Here is a 22,019-nt window from a genome sequence, read left to right on the forward strand (position 1 = left end):
ATGCAATTGGATTCGTATCATGACATTACTAACATTACCTACCATCACACTATTGGTTATGCCAACAAGGTAATGAGCTGAAGCCTATATTTTGTTTTTATTATTATTTGTTGAGATTAATTATAATTATGTGTTAAGCTCGAGTAATCTCAAATGCAAGACCTCCCAAATGAGAGGCTCACAATTTATAATTGTGTTTTAGGCTCTTGCCTACCTAATCTGGTTATACTACTTAACACACCCTTAATAAATTTTGTATCGAGGGAGTAAGATATATAACTTTTTAATTTTCTATTCTCCACCACAACTTAGCATTAGAATTATAACACATTTTTTTCTTAGTCTCTTTAACTATTTATCACTAACTCTATTCTTACAAACTTAAAATGAGAAGACTAGACTTGTTAAAAAAAGTTTTATTATAATGTCCTTATCACATGAAAACCAAACCTACCTTCATATTAGATTGTCATGCTTTAAATGATAATGTACCTATTTTATAACAAAAAATGGCATAAATAAAATGATAAGACTTGGTGAAATGTACTACATATAATGACATCCACATCAGCTACTAAACACATAAAAATAGTAAATCACTTTGATTGAAGAAATAAAATTATACAAAACAACAAACTTTTGATTAAACTCTACTTAAAATAATATATCTTTTATAAAACTAATAAAATAAACCATATATAAATTAAAAGAGTAATATGAACACTTTTAACTCTACTTAAAACAAGTGCCACTTAGTGGCTTAGTACTTGCCTTTAATAGTTTAAGTTTTGATTTTATTTGTAGATTTAGCTTTAATTTAATTTAATATTTATTTAATATATTAAATACTTTAGTTTTTATTTGTTCTATATTTTTAGAATTATATTAAATGTATTTTTAGGTGAGATTAAAAAATAGTTTTAAAATATTTTATTTTTTCTAATTTTATAATTTAGTATTTAAGTTTAAATAAAGAATCAAAAGAACTATTTAATAATATTTAATATTAGCAAACAATTATAAATATTATAATACATTAATTGTTCAACATAAATATAACTAAAAATAGTAAATGATATTTATCCACCTAATTAAATATCTTATATGTACAAGTAAATAAATATAAGAAATAATAATATATATTAGAATTAACACTTTATATAATATTTATATTATAATCTTATAATTCTTAAATTTCTTAAATTTCATTTGTAAATGAATTTTATAATTTATAATTTATACTTTTAACTTATAAATATCACCATGGAATTGTTTCTAATAATTAGGGTAAACTATATCATCCAATAATTTTGATGACAAGGATGGAGTGAGAGTTAAAATAATATTTTTCAGATAATTTTAATGATAAGGATGGAGTGGGAGTTAAAATAATATTTTATAAAATTTCAAAACATACAAATCCTCATATAAGACTTGATTCAACCAATTAAAAGAGAGATAAATAATTTATACTTAGAAAGTTAAAAGTTTAACATCTATATTTTAGAAATGTAATACTCGTAATAAAAGATCAAATATAAAAAAAATTGATTGTTATTATACCTTTATTTAATCACCAGTTAACCTCCGTAATCCAAAATGATACAATAATACTTAGCCTATTGACAATAATATATCTTTTATAAAACTAATAAAATAAACCATATATCAATCAAAAGAATAGGAACACTTTTACCATATAAATCTTGATCCTAAAAATTATTTACCTCATGCACAGAAATAATTTCTTTTAATATGGACGTGAATTTAAATTTCATTGGAACATAAATAATCACAAAAAGCCCCAAATTACCAACTTTTGAATTTCCACAAGCAAAAGTCGGGAAACGGGAGCTCACGTTCCTTTCCATTCAGTTTAAAAACGCACTTAGCCGAGTTTAAAGTCAAAATGCATTCGAAAATGGGCTGCAAATGCATTGTTTAATCATCTCCTAAAGAAAATTAACAGATAATTGCAAGTATAAAGAAAAACTCTGTGACATGGCAGCGGCATTTTGTTAATAGGAATAAGATTGGCCTCATCGCTAACCTTGTAAGATCATAGCACTATCCAACAGAAATAAAGATCCGAACAAGATTGGTCATAAATCCGACAAACAACCGGCCAGATCTGCAAGTATTTTACTTCTAGTTCAATGGAAGGGGTAAGTACAAACACCCATTTTTATCAAACATGTCAATTTTAAGATCCAAGTCGTCTCATTGATTGGTCAAAGAGAAGATGGTAGTTAGAATTGAAATTTAAGACTGATGTTATATCTGAATGTATGTCCTACGAAGTAACTTGAAAGGTCTATGATTGATTTTTTCAAACGAAGTTATTTAGTGAGACTCGAAACCGTGATCACCCATTAGCTAAGACATGCCTGTTTGCTTTCGTTTTGATAAAAACGTACCCGTTTTCACAGCATTGTTTAATGACTTCAGCTATTTATATGACAAACTAAATTTCTGAGGCCCAACTGCTGGGAATGAAAAGTAAAAGGCAAGAATGTTCACTTTGATCTTACTTAGCAGTTTCTCATGGTCTGAGGATCTTTTTTCTTTGAAAGTTTGATCGAGAAGTAAGCTTTCTTTTCCTGTTCGTTAGTGGAGTGGTTCTATTGGAATAACTCTCTGAAAATTTTAGAAGATGTAAATGACATCGGCTTATGATTTCTGCATTGTATATAGACTGTTCAGGCTAAATGCGAGAAATCACATGGGAGTTTCATATCAATCATTTTTACATCTGTTGATTCTCTTTATTGAACTTGAAGATTTGAACACGAAAGTTAACTGAATATTTCAGCATATTACATTGCGTTTGGAAATAATGTCGAAATTTGTTTTCCCTTTTGGAACATGAAACAGTTACCCTTAGAAGCTAAAATGAAACTTCTATGCTAAGAACTCACATCCATTCTTCTATGTTCATTAATTATTTTCCAGACGGACGGACGGGAGCTCACTCAATAACACATGTTCAGAACAAGTGTGCTTCTATGTTTCTAAGCATTCTCTATTTTTAACCCTCCTTTTTGCACTTTTAACTAATTAATGTGTAAATAAATAATCATATAAATAAAAATAGCACCTATATGCATAATTATATAAATAAAATAATATCTTATCCATGCAGACTATTTATTGCCTTTGGAGAAACTTCCGTGTGACTAAATGAATGAATGAAGCTTATAATAATATCCACGAGGCCAAACAGCTTATGGGACCCTCGGGTAGCTAGCAAACAAAACAACAACGAAGCCCAAACAGAGAGCTTACACCATTAGATTTCTTTATCCTTCTACAACTTGGATCTTCTATTGTGTATCTTGCTCAGGGAATCTGCGACCTTTATAATCCTTTCTTCTTCAAACAACTCTCTCAAGGTGTTCACATTTAGTGTATCAATGTAATTGGTCCTAATATCCTTGTAGGCTGAGCACTCTATGATGTTATACAATTTTGTCTCCACCATGTCTTGAGCGCAATAACAACATCTTCTGTCTGCCCACTCTTCTTTAGGGATTTTCCACCTTCCACTTTCACATCTTAGTTGGTGCAAACTAGTTCTTCTCTGTGCAATTTACATTTTTACTTTTCATTTTATTTTCATTCTTATGTAGTTCTTTAAGTATGATTGTGTGTGCAATTAAAATGTTTGATGTAGTACTCCTTTTTCCTCCAAGATGTTCAGTCCACATGCTTTCCTTGAATTTGCCTTGAACATATATTTTTATTTCCCCATTGCTGCTTGGGCACTCACTCATTTTAAGACTTCAGTTGTCTATTTAACTATTTGACTTCAGTTTGACTTTGAAAATGCCCTATAGCAGTAGTTATCTTTTTCTTCAGTTGACCTTTAACCTCAAACAGTTGGTCCTTGACAGAAATCTTACAAGAGTAGATTAATCTTATGAATGTTGGCCTTGTCAGACCCTTAGATAGGTGTTTCCTTTGACTGATTCAGTCAACCCTGCAATTATGACAATTGCTTCCATTAATAAGAAAGCCAGTCAACCCTAACATCAGTCTGTTTGCTCCTTTGTTCCTTTTAGTCAGGTTGGCCATGCTTTGTTTGACAGTTAAGATATACACTGTGATTCATTCTATTGGCCCCTTTGCACATCAAATCCGTTTGGTGACACCTTTTACTGTCAATAGGTTGGCCCAACCAAAATGTTTAGAACAAAGAATCTTTCACATAGCATTATGAAAGTGATTTGACAGTTCCTTAACAGCAATTCCCCCTCTCTTCTATTTTCTTCCTTGTCAAATTTATTTAGAGTAGCCTCTCTTAGCGTTTCCTCCCTCTTAATCAGCATACCTTTTCCTAGAGCTTCCCTACTTTGAAGAAGTTTACTTCTTCATTTTGATGTTCAATGTTGGACTGAATGCATGGAGTTAGGCCCAAATTTAAGAGAGTGGATGCTTGCATTTATTATTCTAAAAAGTAGTTGTATGGGTGGTTGCGACCTACATTCTAAGTTGCTTTTTAGATATAATTAATGGGGTGTTAGTACATGATTAACTAAGCATTAAATGCCTGTCTGCAAAATGTAGTCTAGCATTTTGTCTAACATATATTATATCTAACATAGAACACGCAAAGTATAGAAGTGAAATAAATTAATTGCATTATCATTTAGTGCATGTTTTAAACATAATAACTATGCTACTGAATGAGCAGGAAAATCATGCATACCTGTTCATGCTTTGTCCTGAAATTCAGGTGCAAGATAGTTCAGAATTGGGCAGGATAAGGAGATTCTATGGTTGGAAATATCTTGAGTCATTGATGCATGTATCCTGGCAATTCCATGTTGGATGGGGTGTTTCTATCGTATTCCATGGTTATTCCAGCATTAGGCTAATCTCTTGACATATTTTATTTGATCTCCTGACCATAATATTTTTACTGCATTCATCACCCATAGAGTGCATTCTTTCTGCTTGATTGAACCTGCTGATTCAGATTCGGGGATGGGTTCGGGTTCAAGAATAAAATTTGTGGATTCGTCATTTTTTTCCCTTTATGATTCCTATAGATTTGTCATTTGTGTGTGTGTATCTATATATGTATATATATGCATTGTATATATAAATATATATATATGCATTTTATATATGGATTTGTGTCTACTTATTCCATGTTTGGCCTGCGGGTCCATGGAGATCCATGCAGATTTGTAGTGAATTCCCCTGGGTCCACGTGGATTCGTGACTGATTCCTAAATCTGCGGTTTCAGACGGATCCACAGGGTCAAATCTGGAGCCTGCGTGAATCTGGCACAATTGGAATCTGAATTCGATTCATGGCCTAGATACTTGAATCATATTTACAAATTCTTATGATTTGATCAAAAAAGGATATATAATAAGGAAACATTTATAACAAATAATTAGGATTTATTAAGGAGATGGCAATTTTAGTTTAAATCTTAATTTTAGATTGTACTGTATATTTAGTATATCCTACAATTTAGGATTTTAATATTTACAGTATTTTTAATATATAAATTTATCTGTTGTGATTTAAGGATGAGGAGTTTTCCTCATCTTGATGATAGATCATTGAGTAGGAGATTTGAAACTTTGATGCAAAATAAACTTACATAGTGGAATCCGAAAGCATTTACTCATTTTCATGGACCGTGAAAGACTCCTGCTTATAAAGTATCATACTGTTTTTCTTTGAATGCAGTTTTTTGATTTTAAAATAAAAAATAAAAATTGTTTCCTTCCTATATAACCTGTTTCAAATCTGTAATATTTATGGTATTCATGCTGTTTAATCAGGAATCAATTGCATGGTTTTTGAGTCAAATTCATTGATCCATATCTCACAAGTGAGCATGAATCGTCCATTTAGCATTGAGTGCATGTGGGTGATGGTGTAATAACCCCAATAGGTTATAACTACTTCAAACACCAAAAATCTTTATACTTAGTTGTTTGACATTTCGTCAAACACTTTGCAAGCAAGCTTTGATACCATTGTAATAACCCCAACAGGTTATAACTTCTTCAAACACTAAAAATCTTTATACTTCAGTTGTTTGACATTTCGTCAAACACTTTGCAAGCAAGCTTTGATACCACTGTAATGGCCCTCCTCAAATCTGCTCTAAAAAATGCTGATGAAAGCTCAAGAAATTTCATCAAACAATTCACATGCAAGGGACGTATGACTGATATAGTATTTCAGCTGGCTTTAAATGACTCTTTTTCCAATTTGCATCAATGAGAATCTTGTGCTAGAAGACTCCAAATGGACTACACAATGGCCTAACATGAGTGTGCTACCAATTTTGACAATATTCAGTGCATATATATGATTTAAGCATGAGAAATGAACACCTACAACCAACTGACATTTTTACAAACAGTTGGTATGCGAACTAACTAGCTGATAAATAATGATATTGAATTGCTTAAATGACACCAACAACTATTATCTTCTTAATTTGCAATGAAAATTTCTAATACAATGCTCATGAAATATGACCAAGACTTTTGACATTTACATGGATTACAAAATGATAATGCTGGTATAATGCACACTTACAGCTGAAACTTATAACACCTAAGAAAGCAATACTAATAAAGGAACCTGGTTGTAGATGGCCTGTAATGATTTTTCTTCAATGCTGCCCCTTCTGCTTTGCTTTTCCGATTTGCTTTTTCGAACTGCTTTTTCGGATCTACTTTTGAACTGCTTTTTCCGCCTGCTTTTTCGGTTCTACTTTTTCAGACTGCTTTTTCGTATCAGCTTTTTCGGACTGCTACCATGTTGAATCTCAAGATCATATCTTTCAATGGCGTCAAGATTTCCAGCTTGAAGGGATTTCGTCCTTCAAACTATTGAGACATAATCTCCAGAAAATTTTCCAATTTTTTTGATATTTCCAAGTATACTTAAAAGAAGCTCTTCCATTTCTTTTATAGTGTTCTCACAAGGGCTCCATCCTTCGTTTTCTCAACATGGGATAAAACATAACTCCCTTTATGTAACTTATGTCTCCAATGTGTTATAAAATAAAGGGGACTCTTTTAATTTAAATATTTTCCACAAACTATAGTCTATGCATTAATAAAGTTAAATATTTAAATTTAACTTTATAAAATAGCTTTATCAATGCATAACAAATCTTATTAGTGATAAACAAGTCTTCTTGTCGATTTTAAACAATTACCATCGACATACCGTTGCCACTAGATGTCCGCCCATGCTCGAGATGACTTACTATAAATAGTAAGTATGCCCAAAGTTGCCTCAAAACCCCTCAAAAAGACCTGCAACTGAAACTATCTAGGCCAAATGGCCTCTAAGTCTCTTTAATGTCCTGGTTAGCCTACGGGACCGTGGGGAAATAAGCTAATGACAACATCATGCTATGAATGCTAAAAAGGGGACATTACAGATGGTCATATTTATGGTAGTCATTGTTTAGCATATGCATGATATTTGGTATGTCTTGATGATATTTATGTGTTTTATGTACAGATGTACTCCATCCGCCCCCATCTCCCACCAATTTCTTTTTAATGCACCAGCATACACATACTTGTACCCAATTTGGTTTGGAGACTAAGCACAATAAGCTTGCTTTACATGATCTACAATTGACAAAATATTAATAGTCCTTGTTGTCTTGCATTTTGTCACCACAAAATGTTGGTAACAGCACGAAACTTTTCCAAGCTAGTTTCGTGTCTCTCTAAGCTTGAATTTGATATTCAATTGCTTAATGTTGATCGATTGATCCATTTCAATTCGAATATCAAATTGTTTCACTGAAGGCCTTCGTCAAGTCGTTTTTGTTTTTCTTTTTGTCGAGCCTTTGCTTGATTTTTGAAGCCTTCAGAGTCCGTTCTTTGCTTTTGAGTTTGTGTTTGCTTGTTTTTGGTCCTTTGAATTCGCTCATCTTATGCCTTTCGTTTTTCCCTTCGATTCGGTCTAACCTAGAGGTCAATTGGAGTTGTCAGTCAAGAGATATGGTCATTTTAGTGACTCAAAAGTGGACATTTTAGGTGCAACAACACGAATTAAAAATATGATGTTATATTTTCATTTTGACATTCACTTTTTGAAAATATAACATTTTATTCACTTTTTGTTATGTTTTGAAGTTACTTTTCATTTAAATTTATAACTTAAAGTGACTATAGTGCACTTTATGTTATAATTTTAAGTTGAGTTACTTTTAAATTTTTCACTTAAAGTGACTATAGAACTATATAGTTACTTTTTAAAATTTTGATTTTTAAATCAAATACTTATATAAATGTCACTTTAACTTAATGTTTATGACTTATATTGATTAATATAATACATAAATGTTATTTTTGACCCATATTGTTGACATTTTTATAAAAATAAGTGAAATGCATAACTTAAAAGTCTAAAAGTTGACATTTTATATGCATATGCATGTAAAAAAACTATGAAAAGTGGAAACTTTTCATGCTAATGCATATAAAAATTCATTTTGAGGACCTTTTTCAAGTCATTACATCAAAAACTTCTTAAAGTGGACCTTTTTGATGCAATGACATGAAAAGTTGAGTTTTCATGCTTGTGCATGAAAAAGGTGAGATATGTTTTTAAAATATGTAAATGACTCCAAAAAGTGAGATTTTGGAGACTTGCACATTTTAAAATATGTAATGGGCTTAAAAAAGTGAGATTATAACCAAAAACATATTTTAAAACATGCAATTGCATCAAAAAGGTCCTATTTTACCTTATTACATGTTTTAAAATATGTAGTGAACATAAAAATGTCCTATTATGTGAAGAAAACATGTTCTTGCTCCAAAAACCTCCTATTTTGATCATAACTTTTGATTTTCTCCATGGATTTGGATGAAATCAGTTGCATTCAAAACGTGTTGGAGAGGTGATCATTTTGCCCTCATCAAAAATCAAGTTATTGCACCTAAAAACATGTTTGAAACTTCAAGCTAGGGCACGTTTTTTGCATAAAAATCCATAAATCTGCCAAGTTTGATCATGTTTTTGCATGAGATCAAGTCGTTTTTACCTTTTTAGGTGATTACATTGGTTGAGGATCATTATTTTGGTGTTAAATCATCAAAATACTTTACTTTGAAGATCACGTTTTTTGCTTGTTTTGATAAAAACGGCTCAAGAACTTTCAAATCTTTAAAACGTGGCAATGAGGAGCTAATTTAGGGCCCATTTTGTGATCTTGCATAATAATCTCCTTGTTTGCTGCCCTCTATCATTCGGATTTTGGAGATTTGACAAATTCTCATCATTTTTGAAGAAAATTTCAAAGAAAGAGCATCTTTTCCTTCATTTTTGGCACATATTCATCAAGTAAGTGGACTTCTTCTTTCTTATGTTTTAATTCATGCTTATCCTTGCTGATTTGATGCTTGAAATCGTTGGATGGATGCCATTTGTGAAAATCTTTGCCTTAGAATGTGCATTTTTTCTTTAAATATGAAATTTTTCTTCATTTTGATGTCTTTGGTTCTTCTCCAAGTTCCAAATTCGAATTTCATCTTTGGGAATGCATTACATCTTGGCATGTTTTGAGTTATTTTCAAAGGTATGTTTTTCTCTTGTTTTGTTTTTTGTGTGCTTGTTGCCGGTTTTTCTCTATTTTGGAGAAGTTGCAAGTTTTTTCCCAAAAACTTGTTTTTCCTTCACTAGATGCGAAAGCATTATCATTTCATTTCACATTCTGTTTCCATGTCATTACATCTCACATTTCATCCGACAAATGCGATTACATGTTTTCCACTTCATTCGCCATCCGCACATGCATGTAATCCCATTTTCATCCATCTCATTTTTTGCTTTCATTTGCACGACACGATTACACAAAATGCTTTACATGTAATTGCATCTAAAAGGTCCGATTTTGATCAAAAGTCATATTTTGAAAAGACAAAAAAGATGTTATTTTCACTTTTCGTGAATTTTGACTTCTTTCTTCCTCCAAAAGTGACTATATAATTCATTATCTCACCTCCATTGTTTCATTTCCATCTTCATATACGCATTCGCACTTACATGAATAAATACATGTTTCCATACATGTTTCCACCTCATAACATATTTTACATGTTACCCTCCATCTGCATCCGTATATGCATGTAAAGTATACACATTCGCATTTACGCCTCATTTTTTCACCTTTTGTTACATATTGCATTTACATATATGCATGCTTCATTCAATAAAGCTTTGAAAACATTCAAGTCATTTTTGAAAATCGGCAATCTCCATTTACACGCATTCCCATGCACCAAGCACTTTACTTCAAAAAAGTTGTTGATGGAAAGTTGTTCCGAGTGTACATCCAAACATAGTCAAGAAGGTTTCCAAAGTGTCAATGACTCCAGTTTGTGCTGATCTACAAAGGAGAATTCACGACGACTTGAGCGAGAAAAGATGGATCACATAAAGTTTCCACATGATAATGGATAATTCATCAAAGAGAGCTAGAGGTTATCAAAAAACGCAACACTATGGTTATCAACGTGAATGCAGCAGTACAAGATATAGGAACTCCCAATCTTGTTATCATCTAGGATTGCATCATCAAGTACAAGGCCTTTCAGAATTGTTCTTTTCTCTTCCGTCTTCTTTCTTCTTCTTTCATGTTTGTAGTTGGAGAAGATGCATTACATGAAAAAATGGAATTACATGTAATGCGAGTTACGTGTGTATGTAAACAATGTAATGCGAGTTGCACGTGCAGTTGCATGTAATCCTTTTAGTTTCTGTAGTTAGACTTGGTCAAAGTTGGTTGAGTTGCTCCCACTTTTTCCTCCCCCTTTTTTCTCAACTTCTTTGCCTATATAAAGGAGTGCCCCCCTCATTGTAAAATCATCATTATCTTTATGCAAAAGAGCTCTGGAGAAATTGTGCCAGTAGAACTTTGTTTGTGTAGCACTATTTTGAGAGAAAGTGAATACAAAGGAGCATTTGAGACTTAACTTTGATTAAGTGAGATTGTTATTTGTGTGAATTGTAAGCTTTGTCTATAATTCATTCAAGTTACCTTCGATTCATACTATCTTTTGTCATTGATATTGTATCTTGTGATTGATAGAAAAGAGTTAAGAAACAATTGAATCCCGAGCTTTGACCAGGAACAACTGTGAGAATCCATAGCTAGAAGCTTTGTCTGTAGCTTGTATTTTCGTCTTAATTCGCAAAATAGTTAGATTGTTATTACTTTTAGGAGTCTTTGTGCCCTAATTGTAAACATTTTACCACATAGAAGTACAACAGGACTTAGAGCCAAACTGCTATGTTTTGGCTAGCCTTTGAGTTAGTTAAAATTTATCGGTATCACTGTTTCTAGCTCGTGATAGAAGTGTAATTAGAGATTCACCTTGCCCATTATTCGCCTTACGAATAAGTGGATCCTTTCTTGAAAGTTAAGAAGAAAGGATAATAGTAACACCCAATTTATAAATCTCTCAATTTCTTGCTTACCTTGAGTTGATCCAAGGAACAGTGAGAAGGGGGAGCCTTCCCTTTAAGGTAGGAAAGACTCTGTCTCACATGCTGTGGCTGGTCATCCTATTTTGCGATTGAATTTTTACCCAAAACTGTCGGTTGCAAAATATCCACCCAACAGTCCTCAAGGAGGTAAGCGTGACGGCTGAGCCAAAGGTTATGTCAAGAACAATAACCAAACCAAAAGTTTAAATCAACAGTTAGCAACAACTTACCCAACACAACCTGAGATAACGAGACTTCTATTTTTCATACTTCATTCTGGTCACGTGTGTAAGGAATCACATGGTACAAAAGTTGGAAGGATAACTGATCACACTTAGAAGACTGCAACCTGTTGCAAATAAACTTATTTCAATCAAGAAAATGCCCAATAAATTGTTAAGGGCAAGCTATATATTTTCTGGTGTAATTAATGAATGGTTTGCATGACAAGTAATGGTACAAAGCTAGCAACATGAAGGGTTGCAACATCTAATTGATAATTTTACGTGCCTTACTAGGCATATCTTTTGGTCCTTGGACTCTCACCACATAGAGAATGAGAGCATCTCATTGTGATTGAACTAGAACAAGCGGGCTAAATTGATCATTGTTCCTCCCCGCAGTTACCAAAAGCTACTCAAGGATGGGATCAAAGAGAATCCAAGAAATGTTGGGCATGAGATACATAATGCGTGACAACCTTTTGTGGTTTACATCTACAGCACTTTAATGAGCCCAATTGCTTTGATACCAATAAATATCTCAAGACAAATATGTTAAAAATCTTATGATATTCAAACTAAATTCTATTGATTCCAATCTGAAATATGATAATACTGAAAACAGAAACCCTCTGGAATAATGAAATATTTATTTCTGAGATCTGAAAGGGAATCGATCCATAAATGAACCTCTGACTGTAAAGAATAATAAAATTCTGTTCTAGCTTTATCAGTACAGAAAAGAGCCAAAGCTCTTAGATGAGCCACTTTGAATTGCAAAAACCAACAGTTTTAAAAGTTAAATGTGTTGAAGTGCTGGTTTAACCAGATCACGAGTTTTATAAAGAACCATCTCCTAGAATAGACTTATCCTTTATTCACTTTTTTTTTAAATTCCCAATTCTATAATGTTTACGCATGGACAGTCCCAAAAATGATTTTTGATTTGTTTTGTTTTTCTTGTGTGCTTAGTTTCTCAGTATTCTGATTAGGATTTCCAGGCTGTATTCAAGATAGAAAGCATTGCATAAAACATGATACTAAGCAATATATATATGTATATCTTAGAGAAATAAGTGCTGACACAATAAATTGATTCCAGATTTCAAGAATTTATTTGATGATTACAAACCAGGAGTAAATGACTTGCAGACCTACTACAAATCAGAAGTAATGACTTCACAGACCTGTTAAGTCCTCAAAACATAGTAATGGGTGCCCAGAACTAATGCTGCAACCGAGACTTAGGCATGAAAGATCAAAGGAAATAGTGCAGCCAAACTTCAAGCCCCCAAATCACTAAATCTGCTGTAGCATTCACAGAACTTCACCAGCAGTCTCTGACGTCCAGGAGTGATACCATAGAGCCTTCATAATGCAGATTTCAATACTGCCAAATAGTGCAGCAGTCTGTGTCAGAACTGAATAGGAAGGGTGCCCTTCAAAACACAGTTGTATCCTCAAATGTCCCTCGACAAAATTTCCACCAGTCTCACGTCCAGTCCAGGAATGAAGCATAGCTAGTATGAATTGAAAACAGCCCTAGCTGAGAGATATACAGCCCAGGATAAACTAAGAACAGCAATGCAAATCGCTTTCCAACACTCCAATGTGTAACGTGCCTCCAAACTTGCCCCAACACAAACATGCTATGAAGTTTGATCCCTATATCAGAAAGTGAGAACTTTGAATGTATGGTTTGATACCTAGAAATAGACACCAACTAAATTCCCAATATTAATTGCTCAAAGATCCTCCTGACCTTTTCTTCCAACAGCAAAGGGAATGTCATTCATGAGGGCTTTTGTCCTCACAAATCCTTTGAAGAACTTTCCAAATTTCATAATTTTCTTTTATCACTGAGCATGCCTGAAAGAGAGCTCTTCAATCTTTTTTAGGGCGCTCTCGTAAGAGCTCATTCATTTACTTTACCAATTTGGGATAAACAAAATCACTTTTTGCCTTTTCCTATTTTTTAAGGATTTTGCTTTGCCCCTATTTTATCATGATTCCTATTTTTCCACAATGCTTTTTCCTTTAATCTTAAGTCCCCTAACATTTATAACTCCAACATGTTATTAAATAAAGGGATGTCAAATATTTTCCTTTCAGCTATAACCCCAAATTAATAGAGTTAAATAGTATATGTAACTTTCTAAACTAACTTATTAATGCATAAATAATTGTATCAATGATGTTGAAATCCTTTTGCCAGTATCAAACATTTGTCATCAATATGTCACCATCATTGAAGATCTTGATCATGTCCAAATGAATTACTATAAATAGCAAGTATGCCAAAATTACATCTGGACACTTCAGATTGACCTGCAATGAAAATTGCTTAGGCCAAATGGCTTTAAAGTCCCTTAAATGTCTTGGTTAGCCTATTGGACCATGGGGAAGTACATTAACAACAAACTCATACCACTTGTTCTAGAAAGGGGAGTTTAAATGTTTTATGCTAGTCTTATCCTACGTTCTAGAATGGCTCTATGCTTCTCATCCCTTTTCCTTGAATAAACATATTCATGTTATGATCCTATGTAATACCATATAGGCTTAATAATGATTAAGGTCTATGATATTGTGGAGCTTAATTTGGCTGATCTTCTAGGCACCATTTCCATTTCTGTTTGGACAGTACTTGTACCTTGCATATCTTTGTATAACACACCCAATGTAAATTCTCTCTATACGAATCTTTTGTGGATTGTTTTTTAATATACTTTTGCAGTTGTTATTTGTTCTATTTTATATACCACAGCGACTCACTTGTTTATACTCATCTACTTTTAAGTGATGTTACTGTCACATTTCTTTTGTCCTAAATTTTGAATTTGAACTTTACAAGTGACTAACCATGAAACAATCCCAACTAGTTATAGGCTAGACCAACATTGAAATCCTCCACCAATCAGTTGTTTGACATTTCGTCAAACACTTGGCAAACAAGCTTGTGATATCACTTACACAATGAGCTGAATAACCATAGACAATAATAGTCCGTCCAAATAGATCTAACCCTCAGCAATGAATTATAGAAACCATCAATCACTCCAGATTGGTTACCAAATGATTGACTCCTCAGTCACAGTGAAAACAGTAGGAGAAGCCACCAACAAATTTCCAAAATACACAATTCCAATCTCCACTATACTTCAGCAATGGAGAACACCCCAGAACAAACCCTTATACTTCAATAAGGGCACAAAATTCAAACCTTCAGAAAGTGTCACAAAGACAACAAAGAAAAATAATATCCAATCAGATGCCTCTTCCAATGAAATGAGCTTGTATTTATAACCCTTTTTGCCAACAGTTTCCAAAAAGACTCAACTCCAAAAGCTGTCAAGTTTCCTAAAAGAACTCAGCTCTTAAAACTTTCCAACACAACTTTTTAGAAATATCTTTTAATGACATTATTATAATAAAATTTTATTATGCGATTTAATAATTGATTAATAAATAAGAGTTGACACCGATGATAACTGCATCTGCTGCAGGTGAGGACCAACTGCCAGAGCCAACCACTGCATTGCCAAAAATGGCAACTGCCAAAATAGACTTACTAAAAATAGTAAGTCCGCAACTGAGACCCCTAAATCACCTTGTTAGCTCACGAGGGTCTCTATAATGAATTGACTCAACCAACTGTAGGAACCTGCTAAAAAAAGGGGACATTACAGTCCTACCTCCCTAAGATTGCTTGTTCCCAAGCAATCCCAAAGCAAAATGAACATCACAATCCATCGGGATCCCAAGGGTAGAACTGTGTACTATCCTTGCAGTGCACATGTAACTCGTGCAACATCAACACCCAGATAATTGATATCAATGACAAAATCACCTAGAAACTGATTGTAGGCATTGAGGATGATAACAACCCATTGGGACTCAATCCAACTGAAATACCAATTCTGTCCACACTTGAGTCCCCATGAAATTGACAATCACACCTAACTGCACTATGGAGATGACAACGACCTTATGTAGTTGGATCACTATCACCAATTGCCAAAATAGACTTACTAAAAATAGTAAGTCCGCAACTGAGACTCCTAAATGACCCTGTTAGCCCATGAGGGTCGCTATAATGAATTGACTTAACCAATTGTAGGAACCTACTAAAAAAACGGGGACATTACAATCCTACCTCCCTAAGATTGCTTGTCCCCAAGCAATCCCAAAGCAAAATGAACATCACAGTCCATCGAGATCTCAAGGGTAAAACTGTGTACTATCCTTGTAGTGCACATGCAACTCCTGCAACATTAGCACCTAGATAATTGATATCAATGACAAAATCACCTCGAAATTGACTGTAGGCACTAAGGATGATAACAACCCATCGGGACTCAATCCAACTAAAATACCAATTCTGTCCACACCTAACTGCACTATGGAGATGACAACGACCTTATGTATCTGGATCACTATCACCAACTCCCACCTTTGATAAACTGTCCTGAATGTGTGGATACTATAAGTTGTACAACTTGCAGCTGCTGATTGCATCTGCAGAAGATGGTGCTAACCCAACCCATAATGGATGGTATGAAACTGGAGCCAACCTACACCGACGCTAAACCAAATGCTCTATTTGTGGGTCAAAAGAGAAGTGATGAGCACTCCTTACAGTGTAATGCCGATAAAAACTCCAAATCTTTGTCAAGGGCTCATCAATATCAAATTGGGAATCACAAGACAACTCAACTCTCACTCTGAAGTACTAGTTGGGCAAGAATGTGGGCAACCCCCTCAGCAAACCCAACCTCAAAATCCCTGTGGGGAAGCATGGTAGACAGAGTCTCTACAATCTTTCCCACCAACCTCTGAATAGCAAGAGAGCCTCGGATATGTGTACCCTCAGACACTTTGTACGAATCATCCTGCACATTCGAACTCTCCAAATGATACTCCATGAAAGACTCCGTGCAATAGAATTTATATGTGGAAGAATCAACTTGCTCCCTTGCTACCCAGAGTTGATCCCTCTGAAAACGTGGCACAACTGGAATCACATTGAAGTCCACATCTTGCTCTCACCTCATCCATACCTATTGCAACCATCTCCTAGACAGACGTGTATGCCACATCATCATGTCCCTTATCCCCAACTGTGGAAGCAAACACACCACCAACCACAATATGCAACTGAACATGATTTGGGGCTGGTGTTGGCTATACCCGCTCTAACTCCACGGTAACGTCATCCAATTGTGACTATGACTCTTGGAGAGCCAACTAAGTACACTGAAGAGAGTCCACAGTCACCTCAAGCTTGTGGGTGAGCTCAACCACCTTCTCTTTCTCTAACAATGTCTCATAACAGGTACTACCCCCTTTAGAAGGTAATCCTTGTTAGCAACTAGCTGCAAATAGTTATGCTTCAAGATCCTGACAACCTCTTGAAGTGCATGAACCTCTGCTAGAGAAAGAGTACCATCACCGAGCTCGTTAGACATTGGAGCACCCCAACCAGATGTAGGTAGCATCTGACGGATCACATCATAACACACAAAAGATGAAGAAATGTCGCTTTCACTCACCTTCAGCTGACTGGTCACATGATGCCTCTGTAACCCTTGACTCCTATGCAAGCTCTCTATCCCACTAACTGCACTGTGATAGGAAGGTGAATCAAAATTGCCCACCACAAGATCGCTCACTGCATGTGTGCTACCGACCTTGCACACATCCACAATCGAGGTACAACTAGTCGGTACCTCAAGCAACACCTCCTTTGAAGAAGCAAAAGCCCTCGTTGTATTGCACTCCTCGCATGACTCTACTTCCTCCTCAACAGAAAGTCCTTGTAGATTGTGATCCTGATCCTAGGACCTATCCAAAATCTCCTTGGAGTCATCACCTAACAGCTGACAAGGGACACCAAACTTGTTGCAACTCAGAGCATCCTCCAATAAATCATCAGAGGTTTCCATACTCTTTGTAGATCTTCTAACAGAGCCTCAATTGCTATAACCAAACTTTGCATGCATGACTCAACGTTAGTTGGTGAATCAATAATGCCAGAGCATGAACCCCCATCTTCTAACTCCGCTGTAGCACCTAGATCACTAGCATCACAACAAGATAGCTCCATGCTCTCACCTCTCCTACCTGACAAAGATATTGCTTCCAACTTTGGAGCAACACTACGATAGCTGACATAGAAGTCTCCAATAACAACTCCCTCCTCAAGAGAGTCTGAACAGTTAGTGGCAACTACATCATCAAGTGCCTTTGAACTAACCACAAGGACTACTTTGGGAACCTGAACTTGCTGAAGCTCAGTGCTGCTATCCACCAAGGGCATTGATACATCTACTGATCTCTATGAAATGAGTCCATCAACATTGCAGATAGGACTAGCAGGTGTCGTACTAAATATAGGTACATTTGCATTATGGACACCTGTCGGGGAAATTTCAAGCGTCCTACCTGCTGACCTTCTAAAGGTGGAAACCATATGCCTCGATGCCCTCTCAGCCGTCTCTGGATTTGACAAGTTCTCTGCCATCCTTTGTTGATGAAGCTTAAGTTTCTCCATACTCTCCCTCAAGGCATTTATTTTCTTGCTATTCTCCACATCATTCCATCGTCTCATAGAACTACTAGTCCTCCTATATCTCTCCATAATTGGAAAAAGCTAGAAAATGTGAAAGTGCTGGTCACTCCCAAAAATCTGAATTTAAAAAATATTTTCCTACCCCACAGTATGACAAGAAACCACTCTAATACCACTAACAATCCCAACCGGTTATAGGCTAGACCAACATTGAAATCCTCTATCAATTAGTTGTTTGACATTTCGTCAAACACTTGGCAAACAAGCTTGTGATATCACTTACATGATGAGCTGAATAACCATAGACAATAGTTTGGAATGTTTGAAAAATAAGAATGTTGAAATTCACCTGAAGCATAGACAACTAAAGTGCCACTGAATTTCCTTTGCAAGTTATTCCACTAATGCCTTTCCATACACTACATATAAATATTACAAACCCTTGCGAGCAATTCCAATTGTTTACATAATTATGAATGCTGGAAATTGAAATTGCACAAATTAAATTTATTGCAATGGAACCTGGACAAATGCAGCAATTTCCCAAAGTCACACTGGCAGTTAGGGACAAATACTGTCCTCAAAGAATGAATCGCAGCCTCGTCCTAACCCCACGTGAGCTTGCAGGAAACAATGTGGATCTTAGAGCATCCACACAGGCCCAAATATTGAAATGGTGGTCCCCAGTAATGAAACGCAGGTCTGCAACAGTGAACACAAGCCTCAAAAGGGTAGTCGCAGGCGTGAAAAAAACAACACAGGTCGACATTTTCTGATCACAGCTTGTCTAGGAGATTAAATGCTGCCTTAACAATAATGGCAGTCAGTGAAAATGGCAAACGCTGCCCAGTAGGTAGCACGGAAGCTCACCCAATCACAAACAAACTCTAATCATTACTGCAGGTGTTCACAAGACAATAACAGTCCCTCCAAATAGATCAAACCCTCAGCAATGAATTAAAGAAACCATCAGTCACTCCAGATTGGTTACCAAATGATTGGCTTCTCAGTCACAGTGAAAATAGTAGGAGAAGCCACCAACAAATTTCCAAAATACACAACTCTAATCTCCACTATACTTAAGCAATGTAGAACACCTCAGAACAACAGCAAGGGCACAAAATTCAAACCTTCAGAAAGTGTCACAAAGACAACAAAGAAAAATAATATTTAATCTGATGCCTCTTTCAATGAAATGAACTTGTATTTATAACCCTTTTTGCCAATAGTTTCCAAAAAGACTCAACTCCAAAAACTGCCAAGTTTCCTAAAAGAACTCAGCTCTTAAAACTTTCCAACACAACTTTTTAGAAATATCTTTTAATGACATTATTATAATAAAATATTATTATAATAATGCAACTTAATAATTGATTAATAAATAAGAGCTCACATCGATGATAATCGCATCTGCTATAGGTGAGGACCAACTGCCAGAGCCACCCACTGCATTGCCAAAATAGACTTACTAAAAATAGTAAGTTCGCAACTGAGACCCCCAAATCACCTTGTGAGCCCACAAGGGTCGCTAAATGAATTGACTCAACCAACTCTAGGAACCTGCTAAAAAAACGAAGACATTACAGACCATTATGACTTGTATTACCTGTCCTGCAACGTCTGATCTATCGACTCCAGATCCCATTTGAGTACTAATTTTTCATTTCCAATGAATTGGTAAAGTGTAAGTCCATTGTCTAGGGGTGTTGCTGCTGTTGTTTTAACATTGAATATTTCTATGGTGGAAGCCCTTTAATTTTATGTAGAAACATTGAGCTGTTAGTAATCAGATGTATTTTAGTGTTCATGCATAAGCTCCTTGGTGTTTTTAACATCCACGGTGGGCATTACCTTGTGCTATATCACTCCTTACATCTTAGGGTGATTGCACGACATATGCATCTTTCCTTGAGTCTTTTTTTATGTTTACATATATACCAATGTCATTGACCAGTTGGTGACTTTATGTCAAACTTTACTATTGGCATTGGGGGATTAAATGCATTTAGCAGCGTGGTTGATCTTGTACACACGGGTGAAAAGGGTTGTAACATTTGTCTGATGATGTGATCAAGCCTTTTTTCACTCTGTGAAGATTTTAGCATATATTCACATCAATGATCAATGTATCTGTTTGTGAAAAGGATGAGGAATGCAAGCGAATTTTGAGTTGTCTTAGGGATGTTGAACTCTACAAACAGATTCAATATATATTAGGATTGTAGGAAGATCATCAAAGGGAATATGATGTCTGTTTAGTGTCCAGTAGAGATATATAGCTAGCATGAAGGCCACTTTTTTTTGTCACAATTATGTAGGTAAGTATCCATAAACGAGATCTAAGCACATAATCTAATAGTTTCTTTTTTTTCTGTTATTTCGTTCTTGATCGATCTAACTTTGAAGTGCTTGTTTGCATCGGTTCAACTGTATTTTGATAGGTTATGCATAGACATATGTAGATTCAAGCTCATATCTTGAAATAACAGATAAGTATTGTTGATCTCAGGGGCTTGCTCAATTCTCAGGGTTTACAAGACTATGCAAAGGGTTAGCAGCAGTTCTTGTCATTGGATACGTCATTTCACAAATTTTTCCATCAGCAGTTGACTACTTAGCACTGGTTCCAGGAAAGTACGATTTGCTATCTTTCATCATATAGGGGTTTAATAAAAATCTACATTTGCTTTTCAAGTTCTTTACCACTTTCTTTCTTGAGTTTGCTTTGTACGATTCAAAATCATTTGCAATTTTTTTATTACTTAAGATGCTATTTTTCATCTCACAAGGAAACAGTCAACCTAGAATCAAGTTCTTATATGCGTGCAAGGTTTTCATGACACAAAGTAGGAAATAATACTTTTTCTATTGAGTTGTCGAATACTATGCGCTTCTATTGATATACTGATGTTGATCTATTTATGTTCTTTCTAGTTGGAACAGGGTTCTTTCTATTTGGAATGCATACAAAAATATTTTATAAAAACATAATATATTTATTATTTATTATTTTTTTAAATTTAATTTTAAATAATGCTTACCTATAGTTAAAGGATTCCAGAGCCACAAAAAAAACAAATGGAGCAAATCAATGCACCGTATGACTTCCTTCTTTACTAAAGGACAACCAAGAAATTAAAACAGGAAGGTCAAGCTCCCTTAATACAAATTTGCCAAACTAGTAATAAAAATTCAATCCAAGTCTCAAGGAGCAGGGGACTTTAACCATCTAAACCAAGATATCCTTTTCTTCCACAGAGGTCCTTCTTGAATCTGGTAAAAATTATGAACAATTCAGATAGTAATTCGAATTGTGCAATCATTGTATCATAATGAATGTGTTTGCAAAACTGATGGGCTGGAACAGAAAACAGAAAATTGACTTCATGGAAACCACGAGAGACAGACCCTGAGATCCATAAGAGAAGCTGATCCATGTGGGATCTCTTAAGTCAAACTCACTTAACTTGTTAAATGCAGACAGACAGTCTATGCACATTAAGAACAATTGCAAAGACTTCCCACTGCCCACCTGCAAATGTTGAAAAATCATCCTGTCTGTTGGCTTGCGTATGACACCCAACTTTTAAAATCTTAAAACCAAATCCAAAAGAAGAATCTGCTCAATTTCCCAATCTTGGTATCAGTTTTTTTGTTGACAATACATTTATAGAAGTGACATCTTGTATAAACACATCATTCAATGACCTCTTGAACCATTGAACTAAAAGAT

At 34.9% G+C, this 22,019-nt stretch overlaps 1 protein-coding gene across 2 annotated transcripts in view; it reads left to right on the forward strand.

Annotated features, from left to right (window-relative positions):
* The first annotated feature begins 1,814 nt into the window (after positions 1–1,814).
* The window catches only part of LOC149578103 (rhomboid-like protein 19), a 179,506-nt gene continuing 159,301 nt past the window's right edge, over positions 1,815–22,019 (forward strand). The window contains exons 1-2 of one of the 2 annotated variants that reach the window (XM_089827562.1): positions 1,815–2,165; positions 20,796–20,920. In XM_089827562.1, the coding sequence (XP_089683688.1) occupies positions 2,157–2,165; positions 20,796–20,920 (134 nt within the window). In that variant the 5' untranslated portion in view covers positions 1,815–2,156. The remainder of the gene's footprint in view (positions 2,166–20,795; positions 20,921–22,019) is intronic. The other variant, XM_089827563.1, reaches the window with a different exon arrangement.

This window comes from Cupressus sempervirens, chromosome 1, assembly GCF_028749045.1.
Source record: "Cupressus sempervirens isolate cs-2001-9-10 chromosome 1, ASM2874904v1, whole genome shotgun sequence".
Classification (NCBI taxonomy): domain Eukaryota; kingdom Viridiplantae; phylum Streptophyta; class Pinopsida; order Cupressales; family Cupressaceae; genus Cupressus; species Cupressus sempervirens.